Source organism: Hemitrygon akajei, chromosome 25 (assembly GCF_048418815.1).
Source record: "Hemitrygon akajei chromosome 25, sHemAka1.3, whole genome shotgun sequence".
Lineage (NCBI taxonomy): Eukaryota > Metazoa > Chordata > Chondrichthyes > Myliobatiformes > Dasyatidae > Hemitrygon > Hemitrygon akajei.
In genome coordinates, this window is record NC_133148.1 from 6856743 (window position 1) to 6879655 (window position 22913).

At 44.8% G+C, this 22913-nt stretch overlaps 1 protein-coding gene across 2 annotated transcripts; it reads right to left on the reverse strand.

Annotated features, from left to right (window-relative positions):
* Positions 1-262: 262 nt before the first annotated feature.
* Positions 263-22713, reverse strand: yif1b (Yip1 interacting factor homolog B (S. cerevisiae)). 2 transcript variants are annotated; one of them, XM_073028997.1, is made up of 8 exons: positions 22582-22713; positions 18247-18467; positions 17678-17782; positions 15452-15530; positions 4768-4825; positions 3343-3498; positions 3105-3198; positions 263-1983 (listed from the first exon to the last, which is right to left on the reverse strand). In XM_073028997.1, the coding sequence occupies exons 1-8, from the start codon at positions 22613-22615 to the stop codon at positions 1828-1830; spliced, it is 903 nt and encodes a 300-aa protein (XP_072885098.1). In that variant the 5' UTR covers positions 22616-22713; the 3' UTR covers positions 263-1827. The 2 variants fall into 2 exon arrangements, with proteins under 2 accessions (XP_072885098.1, XP_072885097.1); XM_073028996.1 differs by having other exon boundaries at positions 22573-22707.
* Between the last annotated feature and the right edge of the window lie 200 nt (positions 22714-22913).

Here is a 22913-nt window from a genome sequence, read left to right on the forward strand (position 1 = left end):
TCAACACCAACCAAATGAAGGCCTAATTAGGCTAGTACATTATGGGCCAAAGAGCCTGTACTGTTCTATCTTCCAAGTGTATTCACTGCTTTAATGAAGTAAACTAGGGAGCTTCACTCAGAGTCGTGAGATGATGATTGGGATCAGGACAAGAGTGCCATGTTGTACTCTGTTTATCTGAAAGGGTAGATTCCTCTGAATACTTCATTCAAAAGACAACTCCTCCATTGTACAACACTCACATAATACTACACCAGGCATGTCAATTGAACAATGCTAACTTTATTAATTTAACTGTGTGCAGTTTAGACAGTGTGGTTGGAGAGGGACTATTAATTTGTAGCTGATATAATGAGGACCATAACACACTGCACATACTTCAAACTTCTGCCACAATTAAACACTGACATTCTCAGTTTGTGGCTCATGAGCATCTTGGAGAATTACTACAATAGCAGATTTATAATCCTTTTGATCAAATATTTAACTCACTTCTGACTCACACGAACATACTCAATATTGTCTTATTGATGGAATTAGTTAGCCAAAGTCTCAGCAGTTCTGGTGCCTGGATTGAAAATACTCTACCCTTATCAGAGCAGTAACTGCGATGCCTCAGCACAGGAAACTATGTGACACAGGACTTCCAGAAATCCAGATTTAACAAGATTTTATAAGTAAACCACATTTCATTGCTTTTCAAGCAAGCTGGAGTGGAGCTGGATTAATGGGAGAAATTGAGGGTGTAACAGGATGACATTTTCCAAGACACAGAATCTAACACTAGAGGTAGCAGCGATCAATTTAATCAACCCTTCTCTACCCAGAGCCCTGGACAATTCCTTGTTGCTTGGTTGTTTCCTCCACATCTACTTCTGCCTCTATTCCAGTGGGGGTATCTCAGATAATAGTTGGCTACATAAAGAACACTCCTCTCTTTAGTTGACAAGCTACCCCAGTACTGCAAGTTCTATGCTCACTTCCTGTTTCTGTGCTGTAATTATTATATGTTATATGGTTAAGGCTTTGGGAGTTAACCCGGAGGGAAAATCTGGAGCTGGAATTCCTAACTCAACTACATTGAGTCAACTCAACGCTGACTGGCAATTCCTGCAATGTTCTCGGCCATTTCTTTGGATTCATCAGCTGCGTGGAGGGAAAGCCTCCTGCATGGGAACAGTGAGCACTGAACAAGTGGTTCAGTGAGGCATCAGAATTACATTTCTTTAACTTGGAAGAAAATCGGTTCTGGACATGAAAGGGAACCAGTCCCAATAAAATAATTGCAACACTGATGAACAATAGTTTTTTTTATTTCCTCTGTTTATAAATAGATATTAAAATATTCCCCTCAGTGGTAAGCAGATTCACCACAGATTTGTCCATCAGCTTGACTTCCCTGCAAATTCAAAACCCATTAATTATACAGGCAGTCAAGTAGAAAAAGTTCCACTGTGGATGAAACAGCCACATTCCACATCCATTCCTCAGAGAAGACAGTATCATGTGTTCCCTCCCTTCCTCAATGTCCTACCTTCATTGGAAATTGGATAGTCACATCCTCTTTGGGGAGACTAAACTATCTTGTGACCCCTCACCCAGGGGAGGATGCATGCACACAGCTTTATACCACCCCCCTCTTGTTCAGTGAGATATCCCACCCACACACACCCCTTCTCACCCACCCCCAGCAGTCTATTTGGGAAGGCAGCCAAGTCTTGCTGCATCCACCCAGAGTGACAGACTTGTTTACATTCGCCAATCCCCAGTATCTAGGGGGATCAGTGAAGCCCCACCCCAGGGACAGCAGGAAGCTCTCCCGTTCTCCTATCTGATCAAGTGATAGGTGAGCCAATACATGAAGAATGGCTGCACTGCAGCAATGGCCATGGTCAGGTACATCCTCAGCTGATTCCTGGTGCCCCGGACTAGAACTCCCTCAGCTGCAGCTTCCGAGAGGATCTTCAGCCTCAAAGTTCGAATCTGAAATATTTGAGAAGTAGAGAATTAAGATGTTGCAAGGATTAAGCTAAACATGCAGAAATACACAGATGGCAGACAAGGCAAGAACAGGAGCAATCTCAAGGTTGAATATCCTGCAAGGCCAATGGCAGACCCAACAGGCACAGAGATGACAGAACAAGCAGATGGAGCAACTAGAATAGCTGCTGCTTCACAGCTTCAACTCTGGCCTTGGGTGCTGTCTGTGTGGAGTCTGTCCATTTCTCCGTGACTGAGTGGATTTCCTCCCACATCCCAAAGACAAGTGAGCTGATAGGTTGGCAGGCCAATGAGTGGAGAAATCTTGTGATAGATTGGGAATATGTAGGATCAGTATAAATGCACGTTTAATAGTCAGCACAGATGTGTTGGGCTGAAGAGCTTGTTTGTGCTTTGTGACTGAGACTGGAAGGGTCAATCTTCCCAGTACTGCACTGCAGGGATGAGCCATACACTGTATCACAGGAGAGCTGATGACACTGAACTGTATTCGAGTCAGCAACACTGCAGCCCTCTCCCACAGAGCAGTTAGGATCCAGAAATTCAAGGGGAGACAATAGATCTTAATTCCCTTAACAGATAAATAATCTCAAACCAGCCTCAGGAGGAGGGTTGGGCATGGGGCTAGCAACCCCATTCTGTAAAAATTCAGTGCTACAGAAAAACTAGCAGAAGCTCCCCGGAGAGAATGGATCTTTGCCTGGAAAACACATGAAGTCGTGTGGTGAAAACAGAAGCCACAGAGCTGATTAACCTTTGGCCCAGGACACTGAGCTGCCATTGGCATCCTATGCCCCAGTAGGAGTGGTTAAATATTAGTGGATTGTGGAAGGAGAACCAAGTTAAATAACTAAACCTAAACATTATAATAAACAAGATTTAGATTTGTTCCATGTAGATCGAAGCACTGGATCAATGACCAGCACAAACCGAGGGGGCACCCCGCAAGTGTCTCCACGCTTCTGTCGCCAACATAGCATGTGTGCAACTTACCAACTCTGACTGGAGTGTGGGAAATAACAGCAGAGTGGTCATGGGAAAATGAATTAACTCCTTACAGTCTGCGGTGGGAATTGAAGTTTGTACATTCTCCATGCACCTACCATGAAGACCACTACCGAGATGCAGCACCATCCCAAAGAAATGTAGTATCCCATTCTTCCAAACAACAACCCAGAAATGACTCCAGCTATCATCCTGTGGGGAAGAAATCAGATGTCGTGTCATTGCAAAGCCATCAATGCCCATACCCCCACCCAATGCCCCGAGAGCCACCGAGCATCAGGACGTGCTCACAAACGCATCTGCCCTGTCTGCACACTCAAAAGCTCACACACCTACCCAACGTATTTGTATCCCGCAAAGGCAACAAGGTCAATGGTGGTTAAATCCGTGTTCACCGTGACGAGATAGAGACTGAGCAAGATAGCAAGCACTTCAATGACCAGCCAGATTAACGCAGTGCTGGCCAGCATCCCTAGAACCTCTGGAGAGAACCTGTGGGGAGAGACAAGAGTGAGCTCAAACAATGCTGGGTGAGAGTTAAAATATGCACTGGGTGATTGGATGCAGCCAGTCATACCCTACAGAGACAAACACACAAAATGCTGGATAAACTCAACAAGTCAGGCAGTATCTATGAAAAGGAACAAGGAGTCAATGTTTCGGGCTGGAAAGTGATAGCTAAAGACAGGTGGGTGGGGAAAGTAAAGGGCTGGAAAAGAAGGCATTTGACAGGTAAGGAGGGTGGACCATGGGACAAATGGAAAGAGGGGCACCAGAGGGAAGTGATAGGTAGGTGAGGAGAGGAGGCTGGAGGCCAGAGGGAATAGAAGAGGGAAGGGGGAAGGGAAAATTACCAGAAGGAGAAATCCTTGTTCCTGCCATCAAGTTGGAGGTTACCTATGAGGGCTGTTCCTCTACCTTGAGAGGGCCTCATCATGACAGAAGAGGAGTCCATGAATGTTGAGCTATAATCTGGAGTGATCTCATCCACAGCACAAGGGGCTGTCCCCAGCAGGAATACAGAACCATCCCAGTATTCACCTGTACACCCTCCCACTAACCAGCTGGAAAGCAGAATTGATGTGGCAAGCCCATTCTTTGCTTTGGGCTATTTGGAAGGGACAAGAAACTAGAGTAGAATAACTGCAAGTGTAGAGTGCTTGGCATCTGAAAAAGAAAAAAAATGCTCAGTTTGATTTGGACAGATTCTTGGATAGGAAATGGACCAAAATCAGGAAAGTGAGACTAGCTGAAATAAGACATCTTGGCTGGGCATGGATGATTTGGGCCAAAGGGCCAGCTTCCATGCTGCTATAACTTTGTTCTTGCCTCAGACTCGTGCACCAGTGCATGAAGGGAACCGCACTACCATCTTTTGAATTTGTCATTAAATGAAAACCCTGATCCCCCCGGGACACAGTGAAGACAAACGTGACGCCTGATATCCTGGCCAACAATTATCCCTTAGCTGGCATTAAAGATCAATACCTGGATATTGTTACGTTAGTCTTTACAAATATGCAAAATAGGATTACTATATTTACTGCATTACAAAAATAATCTTTGCAGCTGTCAAGGTACAACACAAACAAAACGTGTTTTTTCAGAGTGCTAATGTCCTTTCTTTTTTTAAAAAACAACAAAGATGCATTATCCTGCCTCCCAACATCTTACTTAAACTTCTCAACTATACAGCTGGTTGGTTCAGAGATTGGGAGGGGGGGGGGGGAGGGAAACAACAGACAGTGACAAAGTTTTTACCTGCTCTGTGTCCCAAGAGCAAACCCAGCCACCAGTAAATACGTGATGAATGCCATTGCTGGAGACAGAGATACAACCATTAGATACAGAACAACAAAGTGAGTCAATTCATCACAACCTCTGTTTGAGCAGAAGTTATCTAGCTAAATATCCCTAGGTTTGATACAACAAAATCTGACACAGACACAGCAGGAAAAGTTAAAGACATTGGTTTTAAGGAGTGTCAGAGAGACAAGTTACCCAGAACTCTGCAGAGCTGTGGATAGAGTAGCAATCAACTCTGGGAATAAAATAGAATTCTGAGTTATTATTTAGATACAGTGCAGAACAGGCCCTTCAAGCTGCTGGCCAGAAAGAACTACAGTCTTCAAGTCAGTGAATCTGGATGGGCCGAGGACAGTGGAAGTAGACAAACTAATTGTCTTTATTCTTGCAATGAGGTTGAAAGAATGGAGGCTGCCATTTTGTGCAGTTGCTCTGTGGCCTCCATTTTGTGAGCTGTCTTGTGAACTGATTATGCTCAGAAATAGCCATATCAAAGTGCTTTAAAGTACAGTCGGCCCTCCTTATCCGCAGATTCAACCAACTGTAGACTGGGGGAAACCCGGAAGTTCTCTTTCCAACACTCGTTGTTTGAGCATGTACAGACTATTTTTTCTTGTCATTATTCCCTAAACCATATATGTCAAACTCAAGGCCCGCGGGCCAAATCCAGCCCGCGGTGGAATTATCTTTGGCCTGCGAGATAATATCTAATTACTATTAAAGCTGGCCCCAGTAATCGAAGCACCTATGGCGTATGATATGGCTAATGCTGAGTTTATTCAGGTACCAGGTTTTCAGGGTTTTTAGTGTTTATTCGGCAGTCTTCTTCATAAGAAACGGAATTTGTAAAGTGAAACACTTTGTAGTTATAGCAGAGACTGAGACACATGAGAGCAGGCTGAAAAAACGGAGGCAATGAAAGCTGCGTTCGCACGCGTCCGACTGATCCGGCCCACATGAAGCTGCATTTTGCTCAATCCGGCCCGTGACCTAAAATGAGTTTGACACCCTTGCCCTAAACAATACAGTATTACAACTATTTACATAGTATTAGGTATAAGCAATCTAGAGATGATTTAAAAGTACAGGCAGTCCCCAGGTTATGAACGAGTTCTGTTCCTGAATCTGTTTTGTTGAAACAGGTAGATCCGATATTATTTAGTGTCAGTTAGTCAAACGTTTGTCTTATTAAATGGTATATATTTTACCTTTCTATGCATATAAAACACTTAAGAAACATACATATTTCAATAACTAAACCACTGCGTTGCTTAGAAATAATTGTAGCTTTCATTGGGGCAGGACCTTTCACCTGCTCCATTAAAATTGTTCCGATCGTTGACCGACTGTAACCTAACACTTTTTCAATGACCGATGGCATTTCACCTCTTTCCGATTGCTTTATTACTTCAACTTTATTGTCAATCATGATCGTGATTATTTTCGTGAACAGAAACACTATGAATTCAGAGCTGCGCCAGGCCCTAAAGACCACCGCTCTGAACAGAATAAATAAGGTTCGGGGTTCTGCTGGGTCCTAAAGACCACCGCACTGAGCCAGGTTAAACAAGGGACTTGAGCAAATGCGTTTTTTGGTACCCGCGGGGGGGGGGGGTCCCAGAACCAATCCCCCGCAGTTAAGGAGGGCCGACTGTACTTGATGCTCCTGATCATCTGCTGGTCTAGAGATAATTTCCAAATAAGAAGTTATTTGCGAGGTGTTCTTTGGTATGATGGAACACGCATAGTGTCTTCCCTGAGTAATTAGCATTTAGTAACAAGCAAACTAACTGGCTGGTCTCTCCGATTTAGAACAAAAGTAAATTTTCCAGCTGTCAGTGAACACAGATTCTCTGTGACTGGTCATAAATACTAATTCTTGTAACAGAGCTGTACTGCCCTGTAACCAATTTAATCCTAACGTAATCACAAGTCAATGACCAACTAACCAACTGATTGGTAGGTTAATTTGTACCGAGAGAAAAACTGGAGCATCCAAAGGAAATCCATGTGTTCACGGGGAGGATGTGCAAATTCCTTACAGATGACATCACCCTGAGCTGTAATAGTGTTAGGCTAACCTTGGAGGAGATAGCCAAAAGATGTAGCGGTGAAGGGCATTACTTAGGACCATGAAGGGATTGAAAAGGGTGACAAGACCGAGACAATTCCCATCTGGGGAAGAAAAGGCAGAATTGGCTGACATTGTAGTGTGGTGAATGGTGCTGCTGGTCCATAGCTCCAGCAAACTGGGTTCAATTCCAGCTGCTGCTGTCACGTGTGGAATGTGCAAGTTTTAAATGGTTTTCCCCAAGTACTGCTTTACCTACACAATTGCATGCCTTTAGGTTAAGTAGCTGCTGTGAATTACCCAGTGTTGGTGAGTGGTATAAAATGGGGTGGGGGGGGGCAGTTGGGTATAGTAAGGGGTGTAAAGACCTATCTGTCCAACAAACTTTTTTGACCCCTCCATTAGGCAGGAGGTACTGCAGCAAAAACTGTTAGGATGGGAAACAGCTTCGTCCTCCAGTAAGACTACTGAACTCCCTGCCACCAGGTTATGAATCTCAGCATATGGTCTTCATGTATGAAGCACCAGTACCAATTACTTTTTAAACTTGTATCGTAAATGCATCTTATTATTTGTGGTAATATTACTTTGTGCTTCTTGAATTATATGTATACTGTGCACCTTGATCTGGAGGAACATTGTTTGGTTTGGCAGTATACACATGTATGGTTCAAAAACAGTAAGCTGAACTTGAAATGAAGGACATGAAAAAAACAGACAGCTTACAGAAGAATGTGGGGGAATGGCATAGCTCTGAGATCCTGCACAGACTCAATGGGCTGAATGGACTAGGCACAAAGATTTTAAATAGTTTGATTCAGTTACAGGCCAATACTAGGGAGAACAATGGAGCAGGGGCTAGGGAGTGGTGTCTGGCAACTTCTGAAGTCAATAGCTTTGGATTTGAGATCAATAATGAAAGAAATTTCTCAATTTGTGTTTACAAGCAACCCTACTGTTTGGAGACTGTTTCAGAGTGCAATAATCATCAGCAAATGTGCTAACCATAATCCGCCAAGGGAAATATGTAGTTAGTCAAATACCTGACATTTAACTGATCCCACCCCTTTCCCAATGGCTCAGTTGAGCTGTACATAAATAGCAGGAGGGTGGGTTCAACAGGTTGGAGAAGTACGGATAAAGTAAAAGAGAAAAGTGTGGATAAAGATAAAGCAAAAGTTTAAATGAGAAAAGCAGGGGTGGAGTACAGAAAAGTGCAAAAGAGACAAAGACTACTAGATTTTAAAAGCACATTGAGTGTAAGGGCACTTTATCCGAATGCCCATAGTATTCAAAACAAGGTCAGTTAACTTGTAACACAAATCAGTATAAAGGGGTATGATTTATTGGCCATTCCAGGAAGATGGTTGCAGGTGGAGAGGATTAGGAATTAACTGTCCAAGAATATCAAGTAATAAGGAAGGATAGCAGGAAAGTAAGTGAGGTGGGTAGCTCTCTTAATTAAAGGTGAGTTCAGGGTGATAGTGAGAGAGACTAAGATCAAAGGAGCAAAATTTTGAATCCATCTGGGTAGAGATTAGGAATCGTAAAGGGAAAAAAAATTCACTATTGGGATTTGTCTGTTGACCACTGAATAATAACATTACAGTGGCACAGGCAAAAAACAGAAATATCTGAGGTATGTAAGAATGGAACAGTAGTTATCGTGGGAGACTAACTTGCACATTGATTGGGTGAATCAAGTTGGTCAAGACAGCCTTGGAAGACTTCATAGAATGTATACATGATAGCTTTCTTGGACAGCATGTTATTACAATGGAACATGCTATCTTGGATCTGGTCCTATACAATGAGACAGGTAAAGTTAGCAATCTTGTAGTTAGGGGTCCACTTGGAAAGTGATCACAGTATGATTTAGTTTACCATACAAATAGAGAGTGCAATAGTTTGATCTAAAACCAGTATATATTATACCTAAACAAAGGAGACTACAACTGGATGAGGGAAGAGTTGGATAGGGTAGACTGGGAACACCACCTATATGGTGGGACGACTGAAGAATAGTGGAAGACTTTCAAAGAGATTTTTCCACTGTGCCCAACAAAAATATATTTCTGTTAAAAGCAAGGACAGTAAGGGTGGGGAGAGCCAGCCATGGATAACAAAGGAAAGGTTTGAAAACTTCAAAAAAAAACAAACAACAACAAACAAACTAGGTAATGATAGAGATCTAGAAGATTGTAAAGCTAGCAGGAAAGAGCTTAAGAATGAATTAAGAGTGTCAAAAGGGGCCATGAGAAGAACTTGACGGACAGGATTAAGGAAAACCTCAAGAAGTGCAAGAGGATAAGAAGTGAGAGAAGTGGAAAAGTGTGTATGGAACCGGAGGAGATGACGATTCTGGTGACGTCATCGTCGAGAATGGCAGCTTAAGTCACTAGCTCCTCCAGAAAAACACGTATTAAGCCCCGTTAACCCATCAAATATATTTTTTGGAAAATATTTGAACTGAAGAGGGGCAAGAATGGGGAAAAGGAATGGAAATTAAAAAAGCGACACCGCAGAGTCTGCGGCTGAGAGGAGTGCAGCGAGTGGCTCTCCTACCCAACCGCATGCCAGCGAGGCAGACGCTGGGCCTCGTTCAGGCGAAGCGGTGAAAATGATCGAAATCTTGAAAGAAATAATGGAGGTCCAGAAAGATATAAAACAGCAGCTCCGTGATATTAAGTCAGAGCTCGCCAGCGTCAATCAAAAAATAGCGTTAGCAGAGACTCGAATTGAGAAGCTGGAAGATCGCGTTCAAAACGTGGAACGGATACTGAGTAAGAAAATAAAAATATTACATCACCAAGAAGGTAAACTGCTTGACCTGGAGGGAAGATCACGGCGGAAAAATATCAGAATCTACAATGTTCCCAAAGGAGCGGAGGGTTTGTCTATGACGGAGTTTGTCAGAAAGTTACTGTGGGATGCGCTCGATCTTCCCTCGGCTATGAAGCTGGAAGTCGAAAGAGCCCATCGTGCGGTCTTCTCGAAACCTACCCGGGATAGAAAACCACGCTCAATAATAATTAAATTCCTTCGGTATAGCACCAAGGTGGAGATTCTATGAAGGGCCTGGGGTAAGAAGAGTGTTTTTCAACGACAAATTAATACATTTCGACCAAGATTACCCCACCCCCCCGCGGTCCTGCAGAAACGCAAAGAATACTCTGAAGTAAAGCAAGTACTAAAGCAAAAAAAGATTAGATTTCAAACTCCGTACCCTGCTAAACTTCGAGTGTGTTATGACAACGGGACACGGCTGTACCAGACAGTGGAAGAGGCGACTACAGACATGAAGGCCAGAGGGTTGCCCGTCAGCGTCACCAAAACGAGGGAAAGCCTGGCTGAGGAATTATCCCGCTCCGCTTGGGAAATAGTGCGAGAATCGAGAAGGCAGGAGATGGGAGGAGGCCGAGAGAAATATATCAGGAAGAGACTGGGAGTTTCCCCAAAGACAGTCCTCACCCCCTTCAGAAGAGCCATAAGGTTTGGCTAACTTTAAAAATGCTGAGAAGTTAAACGGAAGCAAAAGTACACAGTGATATACCTATCTCGAGAAATACTTATTATAATGTGGATTTTATATTACTTAGTTGTTATTCTTTATTCACTCACACTCCTTTTTCCCCACCAAAATGAGAATATATATGTAATATATGTGTGTGTATATATATATTTGTGTGTGTGTATATATATAGGAGTACACAGGGAAATCTTTTCTGTGTAATGGATTTGTTCACTGACTTTTATGAATACTGCAATGGGGGCCCTCAACTCACAAGTAGGAGGGGTTATCCCCCACAGCTAGACATTTCCTCTAGCCCATCGCAGGGTCATCTACTAGAGACCTCAGCCTTGGAATCACACGTTCTTTGCCATTTTTGTTATTATTTGCATTTCTTGGTTCTCATTTGTTCAGGGAGTAGATCGATTAAGTTTTATTCTAATTTCAGTGATACATTGACAGATAAATAGATGGCCAAGGACAAAGTAAAATTCATTTCTTTTAATGTTAATGGGCTATTAAATCCAATCAAATGTAAGAGAATTTTATCCAATTTGGAACAATTTTATTCATACTGGGAAAAATGGTTTAACTACATAATGCCTCATAGGCCTGATTTTATTCTCACAAATCAATGAATATGTTGTTAAAAAAGATCACTCCCTACTTGTACATAGTTCTTTCCTTTTGCTTGTTTTTTCTTTCCACTCTTTTCTGAGGTGTGTACCTCAGATAAATACTTTGTGGAGATTTGTGATATACATGTACAATGTCTGAAATACATCTTATGGAAATGTTTGTTTGATGATGAACTTCAATAAAAAAATAAATTACAAAAAAAAGGAACCGGAGGAGATAGCAGAGGCACTTAATGTGTACTTTGCTTCAGTATTCACTATGGAAAAGAGTCTCGGCGATGACTTACAGCGGACTGAAAAGCTTGAGCATGTAGATATTAAGAAAGAGGATGTGCTGGAGCTTTTGGAAAGCATCAAGTTGGATAAGTCACCGGGACTGGATGGGATTGGATGTATGCCAGGCTACTGTGGGAGGCGAGGGAGGAAATTGCTGAGCCTCTGGCAATGATCTTTGCATCATCAATGGGGATGGGAAAGGTTCCAGAGGATTGGAGGGTTGCGGACGCTGTTCCCTTATTCAAGAAGGGGAGTAGAGATAGCCCAGAAAATTATAGACCAGTGAGTCTTACTTCAGTGGTTAGTAAAGATTCTGAAAGTAAAGATCAGGATGTTAAAGATCTTGACAGGCAGGATTTATGATCATTTGGAGAGGCATAATATGATTAGGAATAGTCAGCATGGCTTTGTGAAAGGCAGGTTGTGCCTTACGACCCTGATTAAAATTTTTTGAGAACGTGACTAAATGCATTGATGAAGGTAGAGCCATAGATGTAGTGTACATGGATTTCAGCAAGGCATTTGATAAGATACCCCATGCAAGGCTTATTGAGAAAGTAAGGAGGCATGAAATCCAAAGGGAAAATTGCTCTTGTGGATCCAGAACTGGCTTGCCCACAGAAGGCAAAGCGTGGTTGTAGACAGGTCATATTCTGCATGGAGGTCAGTGACCAGTGGTGTGCCTCAGAGATCTGTTCTGGGATCTCTTCGTGACTTTTATAAACGACCTGGATAAGGAAGTGGAGGGATGGGTTAGTAAATTTGCACAAAAGTTGGGGGTGTTGTGGATAGTGTGGAGGGGTGTCAGAGGTTACAGCGGGACATTGATAGGATGCAAAACTGGGCTGAGAGTTCAACCCAGATCACTGTGAGGTGGTTCATTTTGGTAGGTCAAATATAATGGTAGAATATAGTATTAATGGTAAGACTCTTGGCAATGTGGAGAATCAGAGGGATCTTGGGGTCCGAGTCCATTGGACACTCAAAGCTGCTGCATAGGTTGATTCTGTGATTAAAGCATACGGTGCATTGGCCTTCATCAATCATGGGATTGAGCTTAGGAGCCGAGAGGTAATGATGCAGCTATATAGGACCCTAGTCAGACTCCACTTGGTGTACTGTGCTCAGTACTCAGAGGGTAGAGGGGATTGTGGCAACCATGGAATGGGTGCAGAGGAGGTTTACAAGGATGTTGCCTGGATTGGGGAGCATGCCTTATGAGAATAGGTTGAGTGAACTCGGCCTTTTTTCCTTGGAGCGACGGAGGATGAGAGGTGGCCTGATAGAGGTGTATAAGATGAGAGGCATTGATCATGTGGATAGTCAGAGGCTTTTTCCCAGACCTGAAATGGTTAGCACGAGGGGGCACAGTTTTAAGGTGCTTGGAAGCAGGTACAGAGGAGATGTCAGGGGTAAGTGTATGGGAATGGGCTGCTGGTGATGGTGGAGGCAGATACGACAGGGTCTTTTAAGAGACTCCTGGATAGGTACATGGAGCTTAGAAAAATAGAGGGCTATGGGTAGCCCTAGGTAATTTCTAAGGCAAGGACATATTCGGCACAGCTTTGTGGGCCAAAGGGCCTGTATTATGCTGTAGGTTTTCTATGTTTCTATGAAATAAAGGAAGGCATCAAACTAAAAGCTCATGTGTACAAAGTTGCCAAGAGTAGCGGGAAACTGGAAGATTAGAGAAAAAATTTAAAAACACAAAATAGTACAAGTTTTTTCTAATTATATAAAGCAGAAAAGGGTGGTTAAAGTGAACATAAGTGCCTTGGAGAACGAGAAGGGAGAACTGATACTGGGTAATGAGGAAATGGCCGAGGCTTTGAATGACTATTTTGTGTCAATCTTCACAGTGGAGGACACATCTAACATGCCAGAGAGTTGGTATGAATGCGATGGGAGGCGAGGACCTCGATAAAATAGCTATCAGTAAAGAGGTAGAGTGAGCAAACCTGTAGGCCTAAAGACAGACCAGTTCCCTGGTCCTATGGAATGCAACCCAGGGTACTGAAAAAAATGGCAGAGGTTATAGTAGAGGCTTTGGTGATAAATTTACCAAAACTCTCTGGACTGGTCCCAGCAGATTGGAAGAAGGCAAATATCATGCCACTGTTCAAAACAAAAAGGATGCAAGCAGAAGTCAGGTACTTATAGGCCACATAGTTTTATACCTGTAGTTGGGAAAATGCTTGAAGCCATCATTAAAGGAGGAATAGCGGGGCTCTGGAAAGAAATGGATCCATCAGGCAGTCACAGCATGGATTCAGCAAAGGCACGTCCTGTTTGACAAACTTACTGGAGTTCTTTGAGGATACAGTGAGCACAGTGGATAGAGGGGAACAGATGGATATAATTTATATTATCGACATCGCTTCTCCCTGCAGATGCTGCCTAGCCTGCTGTGTTCTACCAGCATTTTGTGTGTGTGGATATAATTTACTTGGTTTTCCAGAAGGTGTTCGATAAGGTGCCACACAAGATAAGGATGGATAGAGTTGGGGGTGATGTGTGAGCATGGGAGAGGATTGGTTAACCAATAGAAAGCAGAGAGTTGAATACAAGGGTGTTTTTCTGATTGGCAATCAGTGGTGAGCGGTGTGCTGCAGGGGTTGGTGCTGGGCCTACAACTGTTCATGATATACATTAACGATCTGGAACAGGACTAGTGTAGTGTACCTAAGTTTGCTGATGATACTAAATTGAATGGAAAAGCAAATTGTGCAGAGGATACGGAGAGTCTGCAGAGAGCTATAGATAGATTAAGTGAGTGGGCAAGGGTCTGGAAGATGGAGTACAATGCTGGTAAATGCAAGGTCATCCACTTTGGAAGGAAAATGGAAGATCAGATTATTATTTAAATTGTAAAATATTGCAGCATGCTGCTGTACAGAGGGACTTGGGAGTGCTTGTGCATGAACCACAGAAGATTGGTTTGCAGGTGCAGCAGGCTATCAAGGCAAATGGAATGTTGGCCTTCATTGCTAGAATGATTGAACTTAAGAGCAGGGAGGTTATGCTGCAACTGACAGGGTACTGGTGAGGCAGCACCTGGACTACTGTTGCAGTTGTGGTCTCCTTGAGGAAGGATGTACTGGCTTTGGAGGTGGTGGTGAAGTGATTCATCAGGTTGATTCCAGAGATTTGTGGGGGGGGAAGTCTATGAGGAGAGATTGAGCCACTTGTGACTGTACTCACTGGAATTCAGAAGAATGAGAGGAGATCTTATAGAAACAAAATTATGAAAGGGACAGATAAGACAGAGGCAGGAAAGCTGTTTCCACTGGTAGGTGAGACTATACCAGAGGATTCAGGGGAGTAAATTTAGGACAGATGAGGAGGAATTGCTTTCCCCAAAGACTGGTGTATCTGTGGAATTTTCTGCCCAATCAAGCAGAGGAGGCTACCTCAGTAAACACAATAAAAAAAAGGTTTGGTTAGATTTTTGCATTGTAGGGGAATTAAGGGTTATGGGGAAAAGGCAAGTAAGTGGAGAGGAGTCCATGGTCAGATCAGCCATGATCTTATTGAATGGCGGAGCAGGCTCAACGGACTAGATAGCCTACTCCTGCTCCGATTTCGTATGTTCTTATATTATTAATGTACTTTCAAATTCATGGTTTGTGGTGTAAATGGGGCTCAGGTGAGACAGCATTAAAAAACTTCACAATTCAAAAGAGAATTGATCCTCTGGTCTTGATTTTGACCATTCCAAACCCAGGCTGCTGGAAAGTGGATGTGTTGATCAGGCTTGGTTCCAAAAACACACAAACCAGTAACTATCCAAATGGGTGCTTGTTGGGAGAGATGCGTACCATGAGTGCACAAGAGCTTTGACTCCCAACAACATTTAAACATTCATCAGAAATGTGCACCCCAACCTATTTGTCCAACAATGTTACTAATTCTAAGGGTTACATAAATTGGAGGCAGCAAAATTCCACACTTCAGGAAACATGCGACCATTCTACAAGCAGATTCAGTCGCACTGAAGAGGGAGAGGATGGATGAAGAGTGTCCATTGATGTCAGGTCTGTACAAAATTTTGCCTCTTGCTGAAAACTGTGTCAAAACACTGGAACAATTTATAATCCTGGTTGTAACTGCAGGCACTACTGATCAAATAGTTCAGACACTCACCTGGAATATACAAGTCAGGAGCATTTACCTCAACCCGGGGAGCCACAGGGGTGTCTTGTTGATACTGCACTTCCCAGCTCTGTCAACAAAAAGGGTGAAGAGCTGCTGTAACTTTGCTCTTTGATCATTCTTTTTCTAAAATCAACCTTTCTCTCCTCCTGTAACTGTCTATCTCCATGTTATTACAGAATGCTGTCACCTTCAGCACATCTTCCTCAGCTTCTTCTGAATCAGAATCAGGTTTAATATCACTGACATATGTTGTGAAATTTGTTGTTTTGCAGTAGCATTACAGTGCAATACATAACAGAATATCAATTAAATATATACTATATTAAAAATCTAAATTAAACAAGTTGGCAAAAGAGCAAAAAAATACTGAGATAGTGTTCATGGGTTGGTTCATTGTTACGAAATATGATGGAGGAGGGGTAGAAACTGAAGCATTGGGTGTGCACCTTCAGGCTTTGTGTCTTCTCCTTGATGAGAAAAGAGCACATCGTGGGTGATAGAAGTCCTTAATGATGGATGCTGCTTTTTTGAGGCATCGCCTTTCCAAGATGTTTTCAATGATGGGGAGGCTAGTGCCCGTGATTAAGCTAGCTGAGTTGGCACCTTTCTGCTTCACACATCATCTGGACCCTCTTCTGCTCCAACTCTTCATCATTATGTTCCTACCTCCTCTCAAAGTTCAAATTAAATTTGTTGTCAAAGCATACATCACCATGTATAACCCTGAGATTCATTTTCTTGCAGGCATACACAAGTACAAACACAATAAAAGTCAATGAAAGACCATATACAACTGGATGAACAAAACCATTCTGCAAAAGACAACTGTACATAAAAAATATCAAGAATATGAGATGAAGAGTCCTGTGGGAACAGTTCAGTGATGAGTGAGTGAAGTTATCCTTTGCTTCAAAAACCTGATACTTGAGGGGTAATAACTGCTACCGAACCTGGTGGTGTGAGTCCTAAGACTCCTGTACCTTCTTCCTGATGGAAGTAGTGAGAAGAGTGGTGGTGGTCCTTGAAGATAGATGTTGCTTTCTTGCAAGAGTGCTCCATGGTGGGGAGGGCTTTCAGTGAAAAGCTACCCTTGCTTCAGCCTGCACTGTATCATATACAACATCCTCAAGATGAATAGAGGTTAGTGTAACACTATTACAACACCAGTGACCCAGACTCAATTCCCACCACTACCTGCAAGGACCGTGTGAGAGTCCCCTCACATTCTAAAGTCAGATGTGTAATGGGTTATTTGGTCACGTGGGCACAATTGGGCTCCTTTAGCTAGAAATACCTGTTACTGTGAATCAGGCCATTCAGCCCAGTCTTCTCTACCATTTCATCATGGCTGATTTATTATCCTTCTCAACCTCATTCTCCTGCCTTGTCCTTGTAACCTTTGAAGCCTTTACTAATCCAGAACCCATCAACCCTCCACTTTAAAAGGACCCAATGATTTGACTTCCACACCCACTTGTGGCACTAAATTCTGCAGATTCACCACCCTCTAGCTAAAGAAATTCCTTTTCAGACAGACAGTATCATCTCGAGAGTAAAGAGAACAAGTATCAAATAAAGGTTTTAATTATACAAGTATCACAGTATTGTCTCTGTGGAACCAAGACTGACCACTCTGCTTGTCTGCATTTCAGTTCCATTACTATTTACCAATATTGCAAACAGAAGCACTGTGTTAGGATTCATGTGAAGTGGCACCAAGACTTCAGAAACAATTTTACATTACATGTTAACAGAAGCAAAACAATTTTGGATGCCACAGTAGTGCAGTGGTTACTGCCACTCTATCACAGCTTACGTGGAGTTCACAGTTCAATTCCGACATCACCTGTGTCTCCCCATGGAATGCATGGGTTTGCTCCGTGTGTTCCTAAGATGTATTGGTTAGCAAGTTGTAAAATCTTTGTTGATTAGGCAAGAGTTAAATCGGGGGTTGAAAGGCCTATTCTGGAATGCATTTCTAAATAAACTTCTGTAAGGCAATGTGGCACAAGAAACCCATTAAATGCACAAACTGCCAGATCAGTAGGCATTGCTCTAGGGATGATTCTAAACGAGATGACACAAAGGCCGCTTTGTTACATCCCAAAGGAACTCAAGATTCCTGAAGATTCCGTGAGTTTTAAGATCAGGATACACTTATCCACAAAAGAATCCTCCAGAACTTTAAGGCCAGTAAAGAGTCACATCCCTTACCTGGTGCATGTACGGAAAGATGAGGAGACCCAGCTTCTTTCCAACGTAAACAGTATCCACAGCAAAGTAATACTTCAATCTGCTCACTGGAATAAATCGATCAATCTGCAGACAGAAAGGTACAGAGACAATGCACCCTCATATGGTTAAGAAGAATGACCAAGCACAAGCTAAAAACATTTGCATGACCTGAAGATATCTGGGTCAGGCCTTAATTGGCAGAGGGTGGTGAATCTAAAATTCTTGTGAAGGCTGGATTATTAATCCTGGGATTTCCTCCAGGTGCTCCAATTTCCAAAGACATATCAGTTGGTAAGTTAATTGGTCATTGTTAATTGTTCCGTGATTAGGTGAGCATTAAAATTAGGGGATTGCTGGGCAGCACAGCTCAAAGGGCCAGAAAATAAATAAACTACACCTATTGGTGTTGAGATATACTGATAGCCAGTGCAGGTCAACAGCTGTTTCCATATGCTGAAAACTCGTGGTTTGGGAATGAATGAAATAGTAAAGAGGAAGATTCTGTGTGTTGACTGAAGGATTTGCCTGGCTTTACCAAAGCCTCTTACATTTTTATCCATAATGTCCTTCCCGTGACTGGCCAAACTGCTCCCATAAGCCATCGCCAAGTCAGACACCATGGGGTCACCGAGGATGCCAGGTCTTGTCAGGCCGAAGCTCGAAGAAGGCCCCTCGTATCCAGATTCAAACGGTGGAACATCCATATTTCCACTGGTGTCTTCGAAAAGGTGACTGGGCTGCCCTGGGACCCTCGCTCTCACCTTGGTAGCTGGAAGAAAGAGGGACAGAATAATAAACATAAAGTACACTGCAGATGCTATGGTCAAATCAGACGTACAAAAAAGCTGGATGAACTCAGCAGGTCAGGAGCATCTGTTGAAAGAAGCAGTCAACGTTTCGGGTCGAGACCCTTCGTCAGGACTAAAGGAGGAGGGGGCAGGGGCCCTATAAAGAAGGTGGGGGGAGGGTGGAAAACCAATCAGAGGTAAGATCAAGGGGTGGGGGAGGGGAAGCAGGGAGGGGATAGGCAGGAGAAGTGAAGAAGGAATCTAAGGGGAAAGCACGATGGATAGTAGAAGAAGGCGGAGTCATGAGACGTGATAGGCAGCTAGAAGAGGAGATAGACTGAAGGTGGGATGGGGGAAGGGAGAGGGAGGGAATTACCGGAAGTTGGAGAATTCGATGTTCATACCAAGGGGCTGGAGACTACCCAGATGGTATATGAGATGTTGTTCCTCCAACTGAAGTTTGCCTCATCATGGCAGTAGAGGAGGCCATGTATGGACATATCTGAATGGTAATGTGAGCTGAAGTGGGTGGCAACCGGGAGATCCTGTCTGTTGTGGCGGATGGAGCGTAGGTGCTCGACCAAAAAAATAATAAACAGAATAAGCTGGCTAACAGAACAACACCAACTCAACCCAGCTCCTCAGAGAAGCTCTAGTTCAGATTCTCATTTGTTACATGTATATGGAAACATAGTGAAATGCCCTAGTGTAAAAATATCACAACCTCCACTCCCCCCCAACCACTATCAATTGATTTCACGGCAACTAGGAAAGGCATTTGATCAAGTATACACACATCAGCAGTGGGAAGAGATTGCACATGGAGTTAAAACTTACGAGTAGTGTATGTGCTGGCAAAACAGGAGATTCTGCAAATGCTCAAATCTTGTACAACAAACAAAATGCTGGAGGAACTTAACACATCAAGCAGCTGAAGGATTTCCGCCCAAATATGTCAACTGTTTCTTCTCCTCCACTGAGGCTGCCTGACTTGCTCATTGTGTGTGTTGTTCAGGAAAAGCATTGGATTTCTTTTATTAGGCAAGTTTAAACCTGGTTCTGGCAGGTTAATAACTGGCTTCATGAAAAACTGGTTCCCATAGAAGACATTTACCTTTATTTTATTTAGATACAGCCCTTCTGGCTCTTTGAGCACCGCCAGCAACCCCAATTTAACCTACCGTAGTCTAATCACGGGACAATTACAATGACCCACTAACCTCTGGACTGAGACACGAATCCAGAGCACTTGGGGAAAATCTATGTATTCCATGGGGAGGATGTACAGACTACTTTCCAAACATGCCAGGACTGAACCCCAAACTCTGGCATCATGCTAATTGCTACGCTACTGTAGCACCACTCGCAACACGATAATGCAAAAGCAGGCAAGCATGTTGTAAATACTCAGATAGGACAAATAGGTACATTTCATAATGCTGCAAAATTTTGACCATCTTGATTCAGATCACTTGGGCAGGGCTACAAATTAATGATTTTTGGGTCTTGAGGGGCAATAGCCCAGTAAATATCAAGGTACAATTATGTTAAGCCGATTATAATCAGTAACAGATAGAATGCATAACCCTCTCAGCAGACTGCTGTCTTGTGTTCTTTTTATTCATTTTTTTTCAAGCTGCTCCACAAGGCTCATATGAAACTCATTTCAGAAAGCTCCACTCATATCTTCTCCAACACTTCATCAAGTTGAGGCATGCAAAAACAAAATTGTCCAGCACACCATAAACAAAATCTAGAAATCCAGAGTAACGGACACAAAATGCTGGCAGAACTCAGCAGGCAAGGCAGCATCTATGGACAGGAATTAAGAGTCAATGTTTCAGGACAGGACTCTTCTGTTGAATCTTTATTGCTTTCCACAGATGCTGCCTGACCTGCTGAGTTCCTCCAGGATTTTGTGTTGTCTAGCCCATATTCATTCTCCACTGCTAACTTCTGTAAAGGATGGGACACTGTACTTTCAGGGGCTATATTAACATAGAAGTGTAGCTGATCAATGGAAATAGATCCTAAACCAATGTGTGGGACTGTGAAAGGAAACAAGCTGCATAAACTATAAACTCTTTGCAGCCTCTAATATCTTGCAAGTTATGTAAGATTTCTCACAAGTGCTTTATAATGGCAACATTTGGGACAAAGAACATAACTATTTTATCACTGGGCTAGAGCTCTGAGGGAGTTATAGTATCAATGACACATTCATGCTAACACCAAGATCATGTCTTGGGCTTATTTGGTTAAAGAAACTCTGAAGCTTTTGAAGATCTGAAGCATAAGAAACACTAATCTAGGAATAAATCTCCAATTTCACCCAAAGCACCCACTTTCCCCTCAAACTGCAAGGTCTTTGTGATAATAACAGTGTGATGGGAGAAGCTTGTTAGGGAGCAGCCTCCACTTCCCACAGAAGAGTTCCTATCTGGAGTTTCCCTAAAGCCATGTTCATTTCAAACCACATCAACATCTAGACTCCTCTGACCCTGACCAACTCCCTTTCCAGATCCCATCCAATAACCACACTCACCCACCCCAAGAATCTGTCCACCCAAATCTCTCTCCCACCTCACTGCAAATCCTGCTGCCCATACCCCCTCCCCACACTCACACACCGAACAGACCTCATCCAGCCACCCCCTCTCCCCCAGACCCCGTCCGCCCACCCCTTTCCCTCTCCCCCGACCCCGTCCGCCCACCCCTTTCCCTCTCCCCAGACCCCGTCCACCCACCCCTTTCCCTCTCCCCAGACCCCGTCCGCCCACCCCTTTCCCTCTCCCCCAGACCCCGTCCGCCCACCCCTTTCCCTCTCCCCAGACCCCGTCCGCCCACCCCTTTCCCTCTCCCCAGACCCCGTCCGCCCACCCCTTTCCCTCTCCCCCAGACCCCGTCCGCCCACCCCTTTCCCTCTCCCCCAGACCCCGTCCGCCCACCCCTTTCCCTCTCCCGCCGTCCGCCCACCCCTTTCCCTCTCCCCAGACCCCGTCCGCCCACCCCTTTCCCCATTCACCCCAGACCCCGTCCGCCCACCCCCTTTCCCTCTCCCCCAGACCCCGTCCGCCCACCCCTTTCCCTCTCCCCCAGACTCCGTCCGCCCACCCCCTTTCCCTCTCCCCCCCGTCCGCCCACCCCTTTCCCTCTCCCCAGACCCCGTCCACCCACCCTTTCCCCATTCACCCCAGACCCCGTCCGCCCACCCCCTTTCCCTCTCCCCCAGACCCCGTCCGCCCACCCCTTTTCCTCTCCTCACAGACCCCTTCCGCCCATCCCCTTTCCCTCTCCCCCAGACCCCGTCCGCCCACCCCTTTCCCTCTCCCCAGACCCCGTCCGCCCACCCCCTTTCCCCATTCACCCCAGACCCCGTCCGCCCACCCCCTTTCCCTCTCCCCCAGACCCCGTCCGCCCACCCCTTTCCCTCTCCTCACAGACCCCTTCCGCCCATCCCCTTTCCCTCTCCCCCAGACCCCGTCCGCCCACCCCTTTCCCTCTCCCCCAGACCCCGTCCGCCCACCCCCTTTCCCCATTCACCCCAGACCCCGTCCGCCCACCCCCTTTCCCTCTCCCCACGTCCGCCCACCCCCTTTCCCTCTCCTCACAGACCCCGTCCGCCCACCCCTTTCCCTCTCCCCCCAGACCCCGTCCGCCCACCCCTTTCCCTCTCCCCCCAGACCCCGTCCGCCCACCCCTTTCCCTCTCCCCCCAGACCCCGTCCGCCCACCCCTTTCCCTCTCCCCCAGACCCCGTCCGCCCACCCCTTTCCCTCTCCCCACGTCCGCCCACCCCCTTTCCCCATTCACCCCTGGTTTAACCCCCCCATCTTATCTCACCACCCCCGGGATTAATCACTTTCCTCTGGGGTGGTCACTATCTAACACCAGTGGACGAAGGAGACCCCTTGGGTGTGGGGTCTCCGATTTCGGCAGTCCCGCGGGGGGACCACAGAAGGGTCCCCGAAGAGGAAGCCGCCCCGCAACTGGTCTTTCCTTTCCGGTGGCCATTTGCGAACAGGGAACATTTCGCCACTCGTTTGGGGCGTCGCCTGGCCAACATATTTAAAAGTGGGCCACGTACGTAACTTACGCTGCCTGAAGCCGGCGGGGCCACTGCGGTCCATATTGGGAACCGGCGACCGATCTCCGCGCACCCACCCCGAACCGCCAGAAAAGCAGCTACGCCTGCGCAGAACGGCCGCAAGGCATGTGATCGACACCCTGTCCACCAATCAGGAAACTAGTTTGACTACGTAGTGATATTGACGACGGCTTGAAACCCCGCCCACAACTGGTTATTTCATGCCAATGATTGGACGGATATTGAGACACGTGCCTTCTTTTTTAAATTAATTGCCGACCTAATTTAGAAGCAATTAAAGTCCTGGTTTAGAAGAGTAGCTTGGGAAGAGGTCAGAGGAC